Source organism: Bombus impatiens, unplaced genomic scaffold (assembly GCF_000188095.3).
Source record: "Bombus impatiens unplaced genomic scaffold, BIMP_2.2 scf_0478, whole genome shotgun sequence".
Lineage (NCBI taxonomy): Eukaryota > Metazoa > Arthropoda > Insecta > Hymenoptera > Apidae > Bombus > Bombus impatiens.
In genome coordinates, this window is record NT_176897.1 from 1,618,950 (window position 1) to 1,637,807 (window position 18,858).

At 41.7% G+C, this 18,858-nt stretch overlaps 1 protein-coding gene across 21 annotated transcripts in view; it reads right to left on the bottom strand.

Moving 5' to 3' along the window:
• Positions 1–18,858, bottom strand: part of LOC100743674 (probable Ras GTPase-activating protein) — a 261,958-nt gene that overhangs the window by 6,214 nt on the left and 236,886 nt on the right. For 20 of the 21 annotated variants that reach the window (XM_024368772.2, XM_024368778.2, XM_024368777.2 and 17 more), the window contains 7 exons: positions 5,996–6,279; positions 5,255–5,541; positions 4,587–4,919; positions 3,720–4,124; positions 2,771–2,937; positions 1,080–2,693; positions 274–398 (listed from right to left, as the gene is read on the bottom strand). In XM_024368772.2, the coding sequence (XP_024224540.1) occupies positions 274–398; positions 1,080–2,693; positions 2,771–2,937; positions 3,720–4,124; positions 4,587–4,919; positions 5,255–5,541; positions 5,996–6,279 (3,215 nt within the window). The remainder of the gene's footprint in view (positions 1–273; positions 399–1,079; positions 2,694–2,770; positions 2,938–3,719; positions 4,125–4,586; positions 4,920–5,254; positions 5,542–5,995; positions 6,280–18,858) is intronic. The other variant, XM_012387578.3, reaches the window with a different exon arrangement.

Consider the following 18,858-nt stretch of genomic DNA (forward strand, 5'->3'; position numbering starts at 1 on the left):
CGCGAAGAAAGCATCGAACAAACGATCGATAGTCTCTTCACGGATATCTTTCGATCTTCGTAGAGAAGACGTCGAACGAGAAAAATCGCGGTGAAGAAGAACGAAGGAAAGGAAGGAAGAAAAGAGAGAACCGACGTGTGACTGATGATGAGACGGAAGGGTTCGAAGGGTGAAACGTAAGAGAAACGTGGTAGTCGTCACGGTGATGGGGTGATTACACTCAGGCAAATAATCAATCGGTGGTTAGTGGCAGCGTTAATGAGGATTAAGTACCTGGAAATGATGCTCTTCATCTTGGTATCCGGTGCAACGCCGTCTATATCGGTATCCTCGGTTGTGCCTAACCGGGCCCTCAGTCGATCTACGCTACTCTGCAACCTCTCGATTTCCACTTCGTACTGGAAACGAAGAGACGTGGCGTTGTTAGTTACAAGACATACACGTTACAAAGGCGTTCCGTTAGGCGACAGGTCAGAGAGAAAAAGACAGAGACAAAAAGTGACGATCTTTCGCACGGTAAAAGAGGAACTTGTTATTCACAAGGTATACGTTACTACGAGTATATGTACACACACGGACGAGTTACGATGGATTAAGAGAGAATTATAAGTTCCTCTTTGATCTCGTAAGATAAGTCGGATGGAAATCGATTATTACGGTTCCTTTGCCTCGATCACTGCTGAAAGTCGAAGAGATTTTATTTTTTCCTTCGGTTTTGCGGATGACGGATAAATTGAATTGTACGAATGGTTTTTAAATTTATATAGAACTTAGAATTTATAGAACGATTACTTCGACAAATGCTATTTCACGATTATTCCCGTCAAATAAAGTCAGATTAATTAATTATTGTATCGTGAGTAACGAAAATAAAATAAGGCGTACGTAATGAAAAGCGAACACGTAGAGCTCCAACTTTAACGAGTCTCTAACAAGTATCTAAAATCTAAATTTCTATTAAATTTTCGAAAACGCAAAGAAATTAATAGCATATTTTAATCGACTGTCCGTAATTTTATTCGCCATCAGAAAAACCAAGTAGGTACCGGTCGTGATTGTAGTAGTAATAAATCCATTACCTGATCGATGCTTCGATGACTGCGAGATTTGCTCCTCCTCGTTGTGCAGCTCTCCTCTTCGCTGGTATCAGAGAGGTCTCGCGTAGAATCTAGCGATAGTCTCCTTCTTAACTTCGTGCAACAGACACCCTGGTTTTGTTCCGAGTTATTTCTGTGCGTCTGGTTGGCCTGTCTCCACTGGTTCTGATTATTTCTTTGTAGATTCCTCACGTTATTCTGTGGCGGAGGCGACGGGCTGAGATCAACGCCTCTCACACCCTCCACTCCTCCGTTTCCATCCCTTTCCTCGGAACTACTGCTGCCTCTCCTGCCGTTTCTTCCGTGATTCGATTCCATGTGGTAAACAGGATTGGCGAAAGCCAGCGGGGCTGCATTGAGTATATGTGCGTTTGCATTGTTGCTGCTGAGATCCACGGGACTGGAGCTCTGACTGTAAGCAGCGAAGCTTTGGTAACCGGACGAAGCAACGTTGCTCAACTGAGAGATCGATATTTGCGAACCCTTTTGTGATTTTGATTCCGACACTTCGTCGTCGGCGTACCTCAATAGATCGGACAGCTCGTCCAAATTACCGTTGGCAGTCGTGTTGTTCTTGCTATTGGTGTAATTGTTGTTTGGTTGATGGTTGATCGATAGAGTGAGATTCGACGAAGGATTCACTACGACGTTTGCGTTTACCGTAGTTTTCGACACGTTGTTATAATTTTGGTGCTGCATCTGGTTCACGTTATCCTCCTTGTTACAGTGGTTCCTACTGGTTGATCTCGAGACGTTGTAATTATTATGGTTATAATTATCTTCTCTGTCATGGATGTCTAGGTTTTGCAACCGCGCTATGTTGTGTCTGTGGTTCTGCTGCTGTTGTTGCTGGGACATAATTGTGCAGTTATTCGATTGGTTGATCTGCGACGTAGTGATGTTGTAGTTGGAATCCTTCAGATTGCTGTGACTCTCTGATCTCGTAGGACTGGCGGGATGTGTCTGGCAATGATTCACGTTCGCCAGACTCGCACTAGCGGTCAGTCTGTATCCCGCGCCCGCCCTACTCGACCCTAACGGTCTGTGTTGTCTTACTATGGGTGTGGGCGAACGTGACACAAAAGCTGGCGACTCCAACGGATAATCGTCCGTAGTAATTTGTAGCTGCAGCTTTCCATTGGTCGGCATGTATGCATTACGCGGCAGAGTGGCTGCTCTGGTTACGTTAGGGCTGCGAGAACTGTTGTGGCTTAGTGTGTTCGATTGCAACACTTCGTTGCTATCTCTGATTGTTCCATTTAGCGTACTGTGATTGCTCAATGTCGACGTTGCTGATACAGACAAGTTGGTATTGCTGTTTGCTATCGTGGGATCGTTATAGCGGAAGATGTTGTTTTGTAAATTTGGATAGCGGTGAGAAACGGGCACTGGATTTGGACCCGACTGATCTAAAGCTATAGAGATCCTCTCGAGGATCTCTGGTAGTCTCGATGGAGGCAGTGACGAGGAAAACGAAGATATCGTGACCAAACTTTCGCGTAAAAGCGCATGCAGCAGAGATAGTTGTTTGCCCAAGTCGATATACCCGTCGAATTCCAACGAGTTATTGGCCGGAGCATCCTTTGGCAAAGGGCTCTGTAAAAAACATTTTTAACCTCGATAAGTCACGAGTTTCATAGTTTCGTGCTAAAAAATAAAGAATTATCGCGTACACTGATTAATTGAAGAAAGTTCTTCATGGATGGAGCTTCTCGCTCCAGGAGATCGTTCATGAATTCCATGAAGTTTTCTTTTCCTTGGAATCTCGTGAAGTTTGCCAGAGTTTGAAGCGTTTTCGCCACGAGAGTGAGATTCCTCGCTGCCTTTTCATTTGGATATTCTAAAAAAAACACTTTACTTCTGTTTTAACGTCTTCAAACATTTTATTTAAAATTATTTAAAAATACTGCCTGGCTACATACACTCGATACAGTTCGTCTTTTAAATTTACCACCAGAGACGACGAAACTATTATACTTGTTTTACTTTCGGATCTTTATATCGATCTTTTCGGAAAGTAGAAGAAGAGTAAATTATGAAGAAGAAAAAAACTTGAAACTTCAATCAAATCTATCAAACGATGAAATCTGATATCGAAAAAATGATATTATTTTAATTCAACGGACGATTCTCCGGCTACTCTCTGACGACGACGACGACGATAATCGTCTCTTCTCAATCAGGTGCGCTTTTAAAGGATTCACGTACGCGTGCCACTTTTTACGTGCATTCCAGACTCTAGACCAAATACAGAGTGCCTTTTTACTCAAAGGCAGTGTCGCTAATATCGCGGCTTACACAGTGCAACTTCCTGGTATAGGGCCGAGATATGCATTGTTGATAAATCAAATATATCGGCACGGTGTTATCGTTGCGGCGTTATATACAACGTCGTAGTCTGCTAGCGAGAGTCAACTACATATATCGCATTCCGATTAATTCCACTTTTGTTCACTACCACCGACTTGATTTCTTGAAACTTGAAACAAATTGCTCTCTGATACTAGTTACAACAATCGTGGAACAACCTCGTAGTCTCAAAGATTTAAGTTTCAATCGCTAATAACGGACGAGGTACATAGACCGAGCAAGACAACGTAATATTTTGAGCTTTCGACTTACCGTGAGTAATGTTGAAGAGGGACGGGCTCAGAATGGCTGGGCAGAGGAATCTGAGGAATATAGACGCAGAGATCAGATTGTCGGCGATGTCCTCACGGCCCATGTCAGCCAAGCGTTCGCGGAATATACGGAAGCACTCGCGTAATTCGAGAGGAAAGTGAGCGTGGCTAGCCAATATCCTACTCCAGGCGAGCTCCACGGCGTTCCGTAGATTCTGCTGCTGCTTGTGAAGGGCTGCCACCGAGGCGACCTTCAGTGGATCCACCTCGCAGTCGCCACCCTCCACCGCTCCTCTTACGACAGCCCCCAAGGTCTCCTGGAGATACCTGTCACCCGTCAACTTCAGGTAGGCCTCCATCGCCTTCGTGGCTAAAGAATTTCCTCGAAACGTGAGCCTCTCGTCGTCTGAAATTCGATATTTTTCGTTAATAAACGCACGAATATTTACTGCAGCAACTTCGACTCCTTTAACTCTTTAGGCGAGATCAATCTTGCCAGGGGAGTGTCATATTTTGCAGGAAAGAAAAGATTTTAAAGAGAAGATTCTGCCAAATGGTTTCTAATATCCCGATGGTTGTCCGAAGATACTTTTCTTTTAACAGGTGCGTTTTGTTCTCTTTTTAGGTTCGGAAGAGTTGTTTTCGTTAATCCTTATAAGATAAGCTATCGAACCAGAAATCTTTCATATTTGTCATACTGATTTCCTATACATGCATATATACGTACGTATATATATATGTGTACACTACGATATAACTACAACGTCATAAAGAAGCGAACAAGTGAATTTTCATTATATATTTCAATTTTACGAAACAATCGATAAATTCTTGCTTCTCAGCCGTACTGAAGATCAGCATGACTCACCTATTCTGTGTATATCCATCATCACCAAGTCGGCGAGAAATTGAGGCGCTTTCTTTTCGCGCTGCATGACGGCTACTAAAGCCGTGGCGATGTCCTCTTTCGCTTTGACACCGATCACTGGCTCCAATTTCTCGCACAAGGACGCATAATCTGTCTTCAAATACTCCAGGAACTCTTGGTATATTTGAACCGGCAGTATGTCCACAGATTGGAAACGACATTTCACCCTCAAAGCTGGAGGCTCCTTCAAAGGACCTTTATCACCAACGACGGTGTACCATTTCTCTGTTAGATAACGAGACGTGACGTTGTGCACCGGTATACTCACGGAACCTGGGCAAAATTTCAAACATTTTCAGGAATATTCAGAGTACGTTTCATTTTATCGAAGATGGATTTGGTTTATCGGAGAGAGAGAAAAAGAGAGAGAGAGAGAAAGAGAAATAACAGAAATATAATTCAATTCAAAGTAAAACTTCATTCAATTTTCATTTATAATAAATTTTGAGGAATTGCATGTATTGGATTTGACAAATTCTCTTTGAATTACACGAGCCGTTAAAAACATCCAAAGAAAACTGTTGGCAAGAAACTCTCAATTTGTTTCTCGATTTCTGCCAATTATTAAGTTTGTCAAGCAACGTAATTTTACATTTATCCATATTTACCGATTAAAACGTTCTTGTCCCTTTTCTTCTTTCTGTCAGCTTCCCTGTAGAGGTTCACTTGTATGGTATTGACGGAAGGCAAATGATGGAAATCGAAGTGCTCGCCCCAGAAGCAAAGGTCGGCCTTCAGTTTCGCGGTGGTTCTCGCGTACAAAGTACTGTCCAGGCAGACCTCGCAGAAGTATCGTTTCTTCGCTGGCACGCCTTTCGCCTCGAGCAACCAGATCTGCAAGGAATTATCCGTTCGTCGTGTCTGCTCCGCGTCAGGTTGAACGGATTTCCTCAAGCTGTGTTCAACATTCAACGTACGATGATTAATCGTGCTAATTATCTCTGCCTGTTGAAATTGAAGATATCCAACAAGGGTAATTGCCAACACAAATATTTACAACCTAATATCTTAAATACGTGTTTAAGTTTAAAAGACAGACGATATGAAAAAATACAATTTTTCGCGCAAAATCGTAATTTTACGAAATACACCTCGAACGTGTTTTTCAACGGTATACGATTACTTCGACGAAACCCACCGTAGCTAGCTGCACCATAAAAAATGGCGACGTGTCGTTCGCGTAACGAGTGATTATTTGACGGTCAAAGCTGGTTTGGATCGATCAGCATGGCGTAACAGTTTCTCCTCCCCCGGGTGAGGAAAGAAGATAAAAGAGAAGGAGAAGGTTGGGGAGGAAGCAGCGTGGAAAGAAGAAGAAAAAGAAGAAGCGGCAGAGAAACGGTACCAACCTGTGTAACCACTGGTCCCGTTCGTGAGCGGTCCTGCAACTGAAATATTTCGGCCCACCGGTGCTGGGTGTGACCTGGAAGCAGTGAGGTCTGCCAAGCAGGCTTGGATGCAGCGGTGTCACGGCCGCGAGGTCCATCGAGGTCACCGCCTGTCCGCAGAGCAGGGACTCGTGTGAACGGCAACCCCGAAGTCCGGCACCGCGTTGCTTCTGTCGCTCGAGCTTTGTCACGCTTTTCGTCCTCTTCAGCGGATTCGAGCGGAACGACCTCTTGGAGAAGAAGTTCTGTGAACAGACAAACAGAGAGGGAGGTGAACGCGTGTCGCTCAGGTAAATGGAAGCGGTCGAGGAATACGGGGGCCATCGATTCGATCGCGTAAACTCCACTCTGATACGATACACACGATAAATAGGCAACTGAGAAATACGAACGTATCTAAATTACTAATTAATTCAGTGCTAGACACGTTCGTACGAATATCTTTTATATTTATCTTTTATCTTCCAACGCTTTTAATTCTTTTTCCGATACAAATGAATTCGCTTGCTACAGTTACGCAACATTTTTGAGTCATCTGCTTTTCGAGTTTCATATTTTCTGTCACTAGAACACGGTATCTATATGTATCGTTCACGTTTGAACTCTATAAAGTCCCTTCACCACGCCGTTACTGTTTTACTTTAATAACTCAGCTTCTTGGAATCGTCATATCGAATCAATTTCGCACAGTTCGTCGTTAAATAGCGATCAACGATCGGTCCACGTTGCGCGATTCCTTCCAAACAACTTTCCTGTCGACCGCGACGCGCAAACATTCTCCGCATTAAATTAATTACACGAAGATGAATCGATCGGTGGTGTTGCAACGCCGTGTGTAACGTGACTCTAATTCCGATGTATGATATAACTGCTCGACGCTTTCTTCTCCTCCTCGCCGTTTAAACGCGTCTTCTTCGAAGGTCTAAACAAAAGTATTCCGATAATCTGCAAAAGTCGCATGTAGGATATCTGTAAGTTGGAAATTGCTACACGTTTTCAATCTATAAAACATCAACTACAAAAGGAAACTACCATTCAACACAGAAGCATCTTTTCTAAGTCTCGTCGTCGAAACGAACAACGATTTTTAAGATTTTAAATATGCAACGTAAATATAGGTTAATAATACAGGTAATATGAAATTTGGAATTTCAAATCGACGAGGACAAATGAGAATATTAATTATTAATATTAATTATTAATATTAATTATTAAATGAAATTATTAAATGAGAGTATGCTATGTTAACACAAGTATACATAATATTAGTAGTAAATTGTACGATACGTTCAATACGACGTACTTTCGATCAATACGCTTCTAACATCGTACAGTACGAATTTTCGCATTAAATAAACACGACCTACATTTTTTTCAATTTTGATTTCATGTTAATTTGCTTCAAATTTCCCCGTTAAAAAATTTGATTCTGCGACAGTTTCGTCGACGGACCTTGCACATTCGAATTGACTTCTCGGCGTCAACGTACTAAACACACTAAGTGAAACTGTATGTATTTTATCGCAGACATGCGCCATGTGTTAACGACTATGGAAAATATTCTTTGCCCTCCTGAGAAATGTTCCGCGACTCTTTGAAGTTAACGCAAGGCAAACAAAGAATAATTAGAGGCCTCGGATAAATGTGGCACACAGCTGTTCAAAACTTTTTTTTTTAGTTTATGACGTCGTATTAGAGTTTGGGAATGCCGGGAAACCATAGTGCATATATATACTTATATATGTATATATACACCTTTATTTCAATGATATTCGATATTCAGTTTTAAATTTAACTGTCAATTAAGTCATAAATAAGTCGATATAATACCCTTACAAACGTTACGATATATTCGTCGAAATGTCATAAATATTTTAATTATTATAAATTGTCAATTACTCTGTTATTCTATTTTGATATTTGCCTGGCTTTTAATATACATAAACTTCCAGACTTTTTAACGCTTTATATCATCGTCGTTTGAAAATACTTTGACCAGACAAATCAACGATTTCTTCTTTCGAATCCAAATATTAAATGCTTTTAGAGCGTTTGAAGAAATAAGAGTTGGTCGAAGTCGGTCACGTTAGGTGCGAGTCGGTGCAAATCGATTTCAAAGTTCTTTCGTGCTAACGTGAAACAAAATCTACGAAAGAAAGAAAACTTGCACGACTCGGCAAGAGGAATGGAGAGAAAAATTTGCATCGAAATAGCCGTCTTACAAATATGGTAATACTCTCAGCCTGTTATTGCTTAATTCACTTGTAAATCCGTTTATTCGGAAAATTGACAGTTTTATTGTTATTGATAAATTGTACCGGAAACTGGATGTTATATTCGCAAAACTACGACGTAATTAAACAAAATTAGGTTCTCATAGTACGAAATTCATCGATATTTTCCACGAAAGGAACGTTCATACAAAATGACTATGTACACGGTAACAATTTCACGTGTTTCACGCGTTTGTAAGCAAAAATCCCGAATTTATTCGACCGATGCACCTTTCGTTGCACCAATAAATTTAACTGTTTCTATCTTCCACGATTATCTTCCATGGCGAAGTGTGTAACATTTATAGAACGTTAACTTATTACAACGTTAGAACGACAGCTTACATTTATTTAATCACGATCGTAGTTCCATTCGCGAACAAGATGACGTTTACGACTCACTATGCACTGTAAACGAACGAATAAATCGTTCCGACAGCAAAAGTTGTCCGCGCCACGAGTGAAAATCATCGACTGACTTCTCCAGCGATATCGAGAATCTTTCGTGACATTGCTCGAGTGAAAGGTATCCCACACCGAGTTTGATACTGGCAGTCTTTGGCCCGTACATCCGGATCAACGATGTGTACGAACAGATCCTCGGGTTCAAAAATCGCTTCTAACTCGTGACGGAGGAATTATTAATCTGGCATTTAATTAAATATGTATATTGTTTGGTTATCGTTGAGTAAATTGGAAAAGCTACGGTGTTATATCGAGAAACGAAACGATCGAAGACTAACGTTAATGTCCTAGTAGAAATAAGAAGAAAAGTTTATGTATTACGTAAACGGGTAACGTACTTTGATAGAAAGTTGAAATAGAGAGAAAGACGTATTTTATTGTAGTTAATTTGGCATATCGGATATTTAGACATTTCAAAAGACCAATGTATATAAAATATGGGGAATAAGAATTAATTTGCAATTATTCGCGTATCGTAAATTTGAATGAATTTTAAGATGACATATTAAATTTTTATTTAATGGTACAAACGTTAATTGTTTCGTTACACTTCCTTCGACGTGGATTTAATTTTCCGAAACGAAAGGCTAACTTTTCCAGAAGCTAGAAATTCATCTACGAAACAAAGGTATTTTCGCGTGGTTCTCGTTCGTTACAGATTTTTCAACGAGATCGCTGAAACTTCTCGAAACGTTAAATCCTCTGTTCCACTTTCCTCGACTTTTGAGCGTGGTTCAAACGCGCTTCTTTCGGGTCATCGGATAAAGACAAGCTGGCCGGATGCCAGCGGAACTCGGAAGGATTCCAAATGTTTCGCGCGTTTCGGGAAGTGTGCACAGTTACGCGAGTTTTTCCGGATGCATCGGATCGGTAGTCCGTAAGTTTGCCAAAAGTTTTGCTGGAAAATGATAACCGGACGAACGCGAAAGAAATACTTCGTTCGAGAATGTATTGCGAAACAGGCTTGCTCGAATATTCATTTTGAATACACGCATTGATACTACTAAGTTTGAACGCATTTATTCGCTAAATTTCCTGTATAATCTGAATTTCAGCATTAACGTGTGTTCGTTTAAACGCGTCTCATTCGGAAATATGGAAGAACATAACGGATGGATATGAAGTCTGGATTACATGGTTGAACGAAGAAAAGAAAGAAAAGGAAAAGACCAGATTCTCAGACTTTTCTACGAACGCAAGACAGACATACCAAAGCCGCTCTCGTCGTTTATATAAAGCGATCGTTCGGCCTGCTACACATATTTACCCTGGCAGTGAAGTAATTGATGATCATGTTGACAACTTTGTCCTCCTCATTCTCCTCCATCGGTTTCACGCACATTTTTCTTCTGGTCATGCGAACGGTGTCGCGTGAGAAACAACAGCAGATGTTTCCGATTCACGAATTCAAGCACAGGGAAAGAATTCCACCCCGTCGCTATGCCTTCTTTGATTTGTTCCTCTTGGGGGATTCAAAATCCAGACGCATTTTTTCCAGTCTCCTTTCGAGTTCAACGAACACGCGTTTTTCTTAATACCACACTTTTTCACAGTTTCTCTGAGCGTCGAGTTTCTCTTTTTAATTCCTTGGGAAACTCGCTTCATAGAAAACAACTTTTCCCGGACGATTAACCCTGACAGGTCGCGTTAATTCGTGTTAATAAACCGTGGTTTGCAACAAGACCGTGAAACAACACTTCAACCACACCGATTGCTTGCTTCCTGACGATGCATGTGAACATGGCTATTTTAATCGAGTTAACGCGACTGACTCGCTGATAATACATATTATATTCAGATAATACTGCATCGGACGGCAACGAGGAATTTTGTCAAAGGAAAGGTGATCGATACGTTCGAACGACTTCGTTGGTACTTTACAGTTATTAGTAGCGCGAGTCATTCGACGAAAGAACGATTTCTCCCGCGAGAACCCTCGCTAATGTTACAGGACATTGAGACGCTGTTCTTTCGTTCGCAGCCTATTTTCACCGTGACTGGGTGTTTGTCGGTAACGATACGTTGATTTCACCGACTCCTGCCGCACTTTAACGTTATTTTTCGTCTTGTCTTTGTTCGTCATTACCGTCGCGGTAACGTCGTCAGCACGGTAACGCCGTTATGTTTCTTACACATTTTCTATACAGTTAGGAAGTCGTGATTCCTCGCGATCGTTACGACGATCGATCACGCTTGCTTCTTATAGCTTTATCTTTATCCTAGCACCTGATTAATCAGTTTTCGTCGCAGCGAGTTGTTCTTGATATCGTTAGGAATTAACCGTTTATCGTGAATTTTCAATAACACTACTTGCGATCGTTCCTATCCGACTTGCCGTTCATCTCGACACCAAACTTTCCTCTTTTTCCCTTGCCGTATGGCAATCGTCGATTTTCAGTTCCTGTTCAACTTGCTGTTCGCTTTATCGACCGGAAGCGAATATTCGTGCAAAGGTTTCAGCGTCATCAGCGATCGCCAATTCTTCTTCTTCTTCGAATATTCTTTCCCACAGATCGAAACGCACGTTGTCGCAGTAAAAATTTCTCCCGTCACTGAATCGCCAAAGCAACGAAAGAGGCGTGTTGTTATCGTACACGTGCGAAGACGATAAGCTCATCCAATGTCAGAATGCAGTATAATCGATGCACTGCGTCATCGAATTCGTGGTTGGGAAACACGCCGCGATACGGGCGAAGAGCTTCGGGTAACGATTCTTCGCCAATGGGAATCTCCCTCTCCCTCTCTTTCTTTCCATCGATCGCAAATTGTTGACAGTGCGATTAGAAGTTCAGTGCTTTAAGCCGCATCGAGCAAGCTGTTTTCCGTGGAGCAGCTGTGTCGAGGAGTTTTATTGGATTTGTTATTTGACAAGAGCAGACGCAACAGACGTTTCTCAATTAAATTTTCAACAAACGTTTCGTCGATTCACCAATGCGGACATATCGCTCGTATATTATATCGTTTAGGGATCGTAAAATTCGTTGTACCAGTAATTTTCAGAGAGATTGCCTGTTAACATACTCCGTTATCTAACACATCTTTCGTCTCATCGATTCGCCAGAATTGAAAACTCTAAAATGAAAAATCCCAGAACGTCTGCAATTTGTCACGAAACTTCCAACGATCTGTCACTTTTTGCCTGGATATTAACCAAACGTTTACCCACCGAAAGAAGAAAAGAACGCGAAGACCGACGATCGTGACACGCTGGAACGCGTGGTTGTTTCTCGAACGACTGCCGCCGTTCCTCTCACGATTCTTCCGTTCCTGGTTTCCTTTGACCAGCCATCGAGGCGAAACGTTCGAAGTTTTGTATCCGACACGATAGACTCTCAGGGATTTCTATTCACACGCGGAAGCACGAGCCAAGGATTCCAGCTGGCTCTGGCTCTGGCTCTGGCTCTCAGGTATATTTCTACGGCTCCCAAAAACGAGATCGATGCTTCCAGGCATGGCCAGGGGTAACTCTGTCTCTCTCTCTCTCTTTCTCTTCCAGGTCTCCGTTCGGCTCGCGCCCCAGGGATTTAAATCGACAGGCTCTTTAAACGATTCTCTGCGATTTATGCTCCTCCGAGTCGATAGCCTCTTCCTCCCTTTTCCGTATACACACGCCACCACGATCTTCTTCTATAAAGATTCTTTGTTGTTGTTAATATTAATTTTCGAGACGCTTGATTCGATCATTTTTAAACAAGTTTGAAGACGATCGCGTAAATGGTTAATTCGTGGGCGGTGAGCCGTCGATATTACTGGTATTTCAAATGGCGACTATTATTTACGATCCATGTCAATCGTCGTGTCGTTACTCGGTGAATGTTCACCAAGATTTTAAAAGGGATTTCAGGCTTTCGTATTTCTGTAATAATCCTGTTATCCGCTTGAACGGGTTTTCCGAATCTTCACGGTGGTTGAAACTAGTTAAACGTGGTCTTTTTACAATTGTTACGATCCAATAGCAATTACTCTCTATGATCGATGCAGTTTTTCCCGCTAATTTAGATTTTAAAGAGTATTCGAAGCATTCGAAGCATTCTGTGCCGAAGGTGTACGAAGCTTTCAATCGTCGATCCGAGTTATTATTAGACTTTCTGTATTTTGCAATTGATCAATAATCCTTGGTGACAAGTGTATTTTTAAGTTTTGTAACTGGTTTTATGAAAACTGGTATAGCTGGTTCAAAGTCCGCGTTTATTTTAAAAGGAGTTACCAGCAATCCTTGTATTTTGCAATACGTCAAAAAGAACCACAGATGACCGAAGTCGAACAATTTATGTAAATTCATTACCAACAACTAAGAGCGTTTTCACGTTTGCAGCTTACCGAGCGAACAGATTAATTTAACTTCGAAACTAAATTAAAACGTTTAACGTTTATCAACTTAAATTTATAGTTTACAACCTACAGATAATAATTTTACAGGTATACTTTACTGGGTAGTGTTACAATTTGCATCGATAAAGATCACCGATATCTGCTTCTTTCAGGATCGGTGCATTCGTTCGTTTCTCGATTTTCTCTATCGGTGATCCTTCGCTCGTCGTCCGAGCTCGTCCGGCAAAATATTCTTAAAAGAACGTTAATTTGAAATCACACGGTATCCGCGACACAGCCTACGCTTTACGGTCTATCAACGAAGACACACACCTTCGCTTATCACTGAAAATCCTTCGGTCACAACATGGACGAACGGAGGACAATCGTTCGTCTCGTTTCGACAGACGTTCTGCGTTTCGCCGATGGCTCCGTAGGCTCGGTGATATTTTCAGCAGCGGTTGCTCGTTGCTTTTCGTCGATCGCGCGGCCGTCGACCCTCGAGGCAGTTGCCTTCTGCCTTTGATGTTCCTTTATTTGGCCACGAGTCTCTTATTTACCGGCTTCTGTCCGTCGATAAATTATTGCTCGCAATTACTCGCACCGAGCACGCTTTGACGCGACAGCAATGCTCGAGAAACGTACGCGAACGTTTCGCTTTTGTTAAAATTTCCCCGCTCTTGGGTTCCAGAACGTCGTAGACGATCGTTTTCATCCTTGTTCCCGGTGAAAGAAAAAAGAACAAACGCCCGAAGAAACGAGGAATACGTAGGAAATTTAACGAGCATTCGAATTAACGAACGTAATAACATTTTATCTCTGACTTTAGAGTACATCGAAGAATATTCAAGATACACTGTGTGCTCGGTTCTCGTGATATAATACACTCGGATCTCGTAAGATCCGCCTCGGAAGAGAGGCAAGATTTCGCGGCAAAATCTCGACGTTGACTGGCGCAGATGTTGCTCATCCGGGTAGCCGAAGTCAAGGGATCCTTCGTGCGCACCTTTGTGCACTACGACCAAAAACCCTGCCCCTGTATTCAGGTGAGGCAAAACGGGTCACCCCTTGGCCTCTCAGTCCCTCGTCTACACCCGGGGAGCCGCCGGTAAGAAGGACAAAAACGTCTTCGAGGGGTTCTCAAACCGATTTCGACGATGATCTTTTACAACGACCAGCTAAGACGCACCGTGACGAATCTGCCTCACGGATGCGTAAATTTCGTTGAACGCGTGTGATTCGACCATACGTAAATACGCATATACCGTTCTTCTTCTTTTTACTCGATCGATCTAACGATTCGATCCCTTTCGATCGACAAAAATACCTTTCGACGAATCTTCTATAAGCAAGAATAGAACCTATTTTCTTCGCTTAATACGACACGCTCGCGGTCGCCAAATCGTTCCTCTTTAATCCTCCAGAGCGTTATTACATTTTGAAAAAGCGACAGAACCCTTTCGCTGAAAGCATCGTTCGCGAAGACCAAGCAATTTCTTGTCGCAATCAACACGGAGACGAGCGATTTCTTGCGACGAGGTAGCACGCTTCGCGAAATCGCGAAAACGGTCACGCTTCTTTTTGTCACCGACTCGTCGTCGCTGTTGGATCGAGTTTCGTAAACAATTGGCGATAGCAGGACGCGGTTCAAACAGATGGATCCGCAAAGTCGTCGGCGCACCGTTCGAAAACCAGTTCGCTCGTTTCTTTGCTTCCTTGGAGGGGTGTCGATTAACTGGTGCCAGTAGAGAATAAAAGTACGTACTTTCCATTTTGCCTATCCTTTTCTCGATATCGTTCATAACGACATCTTCGAATATCTTTTCGCGATCTACGTACAACGTTGTACTCGTATAGAATCGACTCGCACACAACGATTTACACGATTTACGTCTTTAGTTATCTTACAATACGCATAAAGCTGTTTCTCTTCGTGTTGTACTCGTTCGTCTGTTACATATATCGTTTTTCGTGATTGTTTAACCATTTTACACGAGTGAAAAATATAATCGCCATAATTTCTTAATAATTCCCTTTGAAACATAATATATTTTGTCAACTATAATTTCTTAATCCTTTAGTGTAGATCGTCGATAGTTTATGCTCCGAAGTGGTACGCACGCTCGTAAAACTGGCACGAAAATATTTCCTTTTCTTCGTTTTTCCCCCCTTAATTTTATTACAGCTCCGCTACAGGTTATAATTAAAAACCTTTCTTACTTCTCTACCTGTTAATAAGTCGTAAACGCTAAGTAATTAAATCGAAAATATATTACACCTTTCAAATCGCGTTCCTTCCCTACTTTACATACGAAGATCGTATCTTTATTATTCATTCGCATTCTCTTTTGTCGGATTTGCATTGATACAGCAAACACCGAAACTTCATATATTCTACTTGCTTTCGCCAGAAAATTACAGAGAATGAAATGGAAAGGATTTATTTTATTGTGCGTGCGTAAGGATCGTAATTAATATTTTTTTCATTTTCAATAAGGTACGTTTCGAACGAAATTCTATCGAAGATCGCGTGAAAAATTTACCTTTCTCTCGAATCAATTTACGATCCAAGGAGAATTTGAGAGATTCCTGCGTGGAATCGAAGCTATGCCGTTGTTTGAAGTATAAAGCGCCGCGGAACGAGTTTATGGAAATAGGGCACGACTCGAACAAATTTTATCAAGTATTCCGTGTGACAGCGTTGAATTAAGAGATACTGGAAAGAAGGAAAACCGTTGAAGCGAAGAATATTGTGCGGATACGTTTAATATCGGAGAAATTCCGTGTACAGTGTAGATAATAGGAACGCGTAAAGGTAATTTCGCTTGACTCGATCGTTTCGATAAAAAAAGTAGCAACTACAGTAGTAACTTTTACCGAGTTGTTTTATCGATCACCGTGACATCATACCGGGGAAATCGAAACTACACGACGAGACTTAATTTTTAAAATTAAATCTTAGACTCGACTAAGATCGATATCAGTATACGAAAGAATGCGCATTTTCCAAATTTATTTTCCGCTTTCAAAGGAAGATGTACACAAAGTACAACTTGTGTATGACTGGTTGTCATCCTGTCCATAAATCTCAGGTACCATAAATCTCAGGAATTTTCTAGCTAAGGTCCTTCAGACCGAACAAACATCTCTTCGCTAAATCGTTTTCTAAAGCTTTATCGTTACTAGTACTAGATAGGAAAGTTAGTTTTCTCGCATATGATGCTTCCCACTAGCAACTCTCTCTCGGGCGGCGGTTAGCACCCTTCTTCGCCAACCAACCTAGAAAATTAACCACTTGACAGCGAAGTCTTTCTCCCGCTCTCCCAATGAAACCTTGCCCTTAAAAAATCAGCTCTTTCTTATAGATTAGACCTACCCACAACAAGCTTCCTTCGCAGCATCATCTTCACAGAAAGTCGGTCTTTGTGCACCTTTTGAATCGCCATCATCTAAGCGTACGTCGCGTACTACACACTGTAACTTTGGATATCGATCGAAACTTAATTATGTCTCTCTAGTGAAGAAGTTGTTTGAATAAACATTAATTTATACCTGTTAAATCAGTGTAACCTCGTTCGAACCACCCCTATTGTCGTAACAGAAATAAGGGGATCGATCAGTTCGTGGCGACGATTATTTAATCGTAACGGGAATTTACGACTCTCGTTGACGCGCTATCTCGCGATCGCGTCTCTCCGCGAACGGTCGAAACAATGACAAATATTTATTTTCTTAATTCGCGGATATATCGCGTCTTTAAAACCATGTACGTAATTCCGAAGGATTTTGTGGTTCATCGTGTATCTTTGATATCTATTACTTTGATACAACCCTGCACATCTTTCATCGTACGTTTCAGTACAGACACACTACTTGACCTACATACTTGTTCGAATCAAAAGATTTCGCTTAATACGCCTTGCGTCCTACTTGAGGTTATCGACATTCATCCGGTCCATCCTATTCACAGAAAAATGTTCCTACGTAAAGAAACAAGAACTGGCGCAAACTACAGTATCTGTAAGAACTGTAAATGAAGTCAGCGCATAAATCAGAGTGATCTTTAAATTTTACCTTCAACGTTACTAATTTGTTAATATAAGTTGGACAATAGTTAAGAATAAGTCGTATTTCTAATTCTTAATACTCGATACTCCTTTATAAGGAATCTTAGAGCGCTTAAATTTTCCTTATCGCGATATCGCGGTAGAAAATAGTTTCCCCGTTTCTATGGCGTGTGCACGGTGTCGGCGGCGAATATAGCGCGAAGCGAGGCGACGCTACACCTGGGACTCGCGTCTACTCACACGCGTCCTAGAAAAGCGATCTAGCGCGTGAGATTTGAGAACACCTGCGACCAAGCGCCAAGACGACACCGTGGATCGATATTTTCCATACTACGTGGCGCGTCGTCGTCTGCTTTTGCTTGCATCCACCATCTCGACGAGGCAGCGTGTCGGTTTACGCAACGAAATTGAAGCGAAGGGCAAAGGTGACGCGGAGAAAGAGTGGCCTCGTCCACGGAGAAACGAGGGACGAAATTACCGAGACGTGTGCCACGATTAAACGTTACCATGTCGATGGAACGTGATGTTATCGAACGAGTGGATTCATCGATCGATGAAATTTCAAGGAAAGTTCAGTTCACCTACATATTGTATCATTAAGTTGAATTCCTAATCAAAAGTAATCATGTTTGTTTCAATCGTGTGTCGGGTTTATTTCTATAGATATTCTAATGAAATATTTCTAATATCGCGCGCGTGCTTGTGTGTGTGTGTGTATGTGTGTGTGATCGATCTAGACGGAATCCGAGGAACGAGAGAGCAACACAATGAACGTGATGTTCGAAGCAACTTGTTTGTAACGATAAAAAGAAAAGTGTACGGTACTCCAACTGAACGACTCGATGCATCGAGAGATTCGAAAGATCGAAGATACGTGATTGGAAAACTCGAGACTCAGTTTTCGTGCTTCGAAAACGAAATGTTTCTCGAGGGGAACACGATGAGCGCAATTTTAACCGGAAGCACCGAGTATAAGTCTCGAACGATTCGTCTTTAGAGATCTGAGAGATCTTTCGAAATACGCGAGAGAGATTTTACGATAAATGTCTACGTTAAGATCTTCGTCGAGGACGATTATGATCGATAAAGGTATCTCCTAGAAAACTATGTTTATACGCGTGAATTAAAACGCCGAATTAAAAGCTTTTCAGATGCCAGAAATCGCATTTTCCACGATCGAAAATCTTCTCAAGCATCCACTTTCAAGATACACGGAAAGCTCTTTTCACAGAAAGGAGTTGCCACGATCGGGAGTCAGATCTAATCTGTAAGTCTAATGCATTTTGGCGTGGTGCTGACAGATTCGCTGAAAATAGGTACTTGTCGCGATAAGGATTTACGACGAGATACCGTACCGAAGATCTTCTTCGGTTCTCGAACGAGGGAGACTTAGCGTTAATTGCGATCACGAGCCGGCAACCTCGTCACGATAAAATAATTACTCCGAGATATTTCGCCAATTAACGTGCTTTCTATCGGCCAAGTGAAAATTCTTCGGGATTGATCGCGCGAATAAACGAAATTGTTTAGGATGAAATTCGCATAGTTATGCCGTTACGTGCAAAGATAGATCTTAGTTGAAATATCTGATATTTTTTCACGGAATAAACATCGTTTCACCTTTTCTAGAAGAATTCCTAACTCTTCGTTACTCGGTATTATTTCGTTTGTTATCGGGTAATTTATATTCTATCAAAAAAATGCAAAT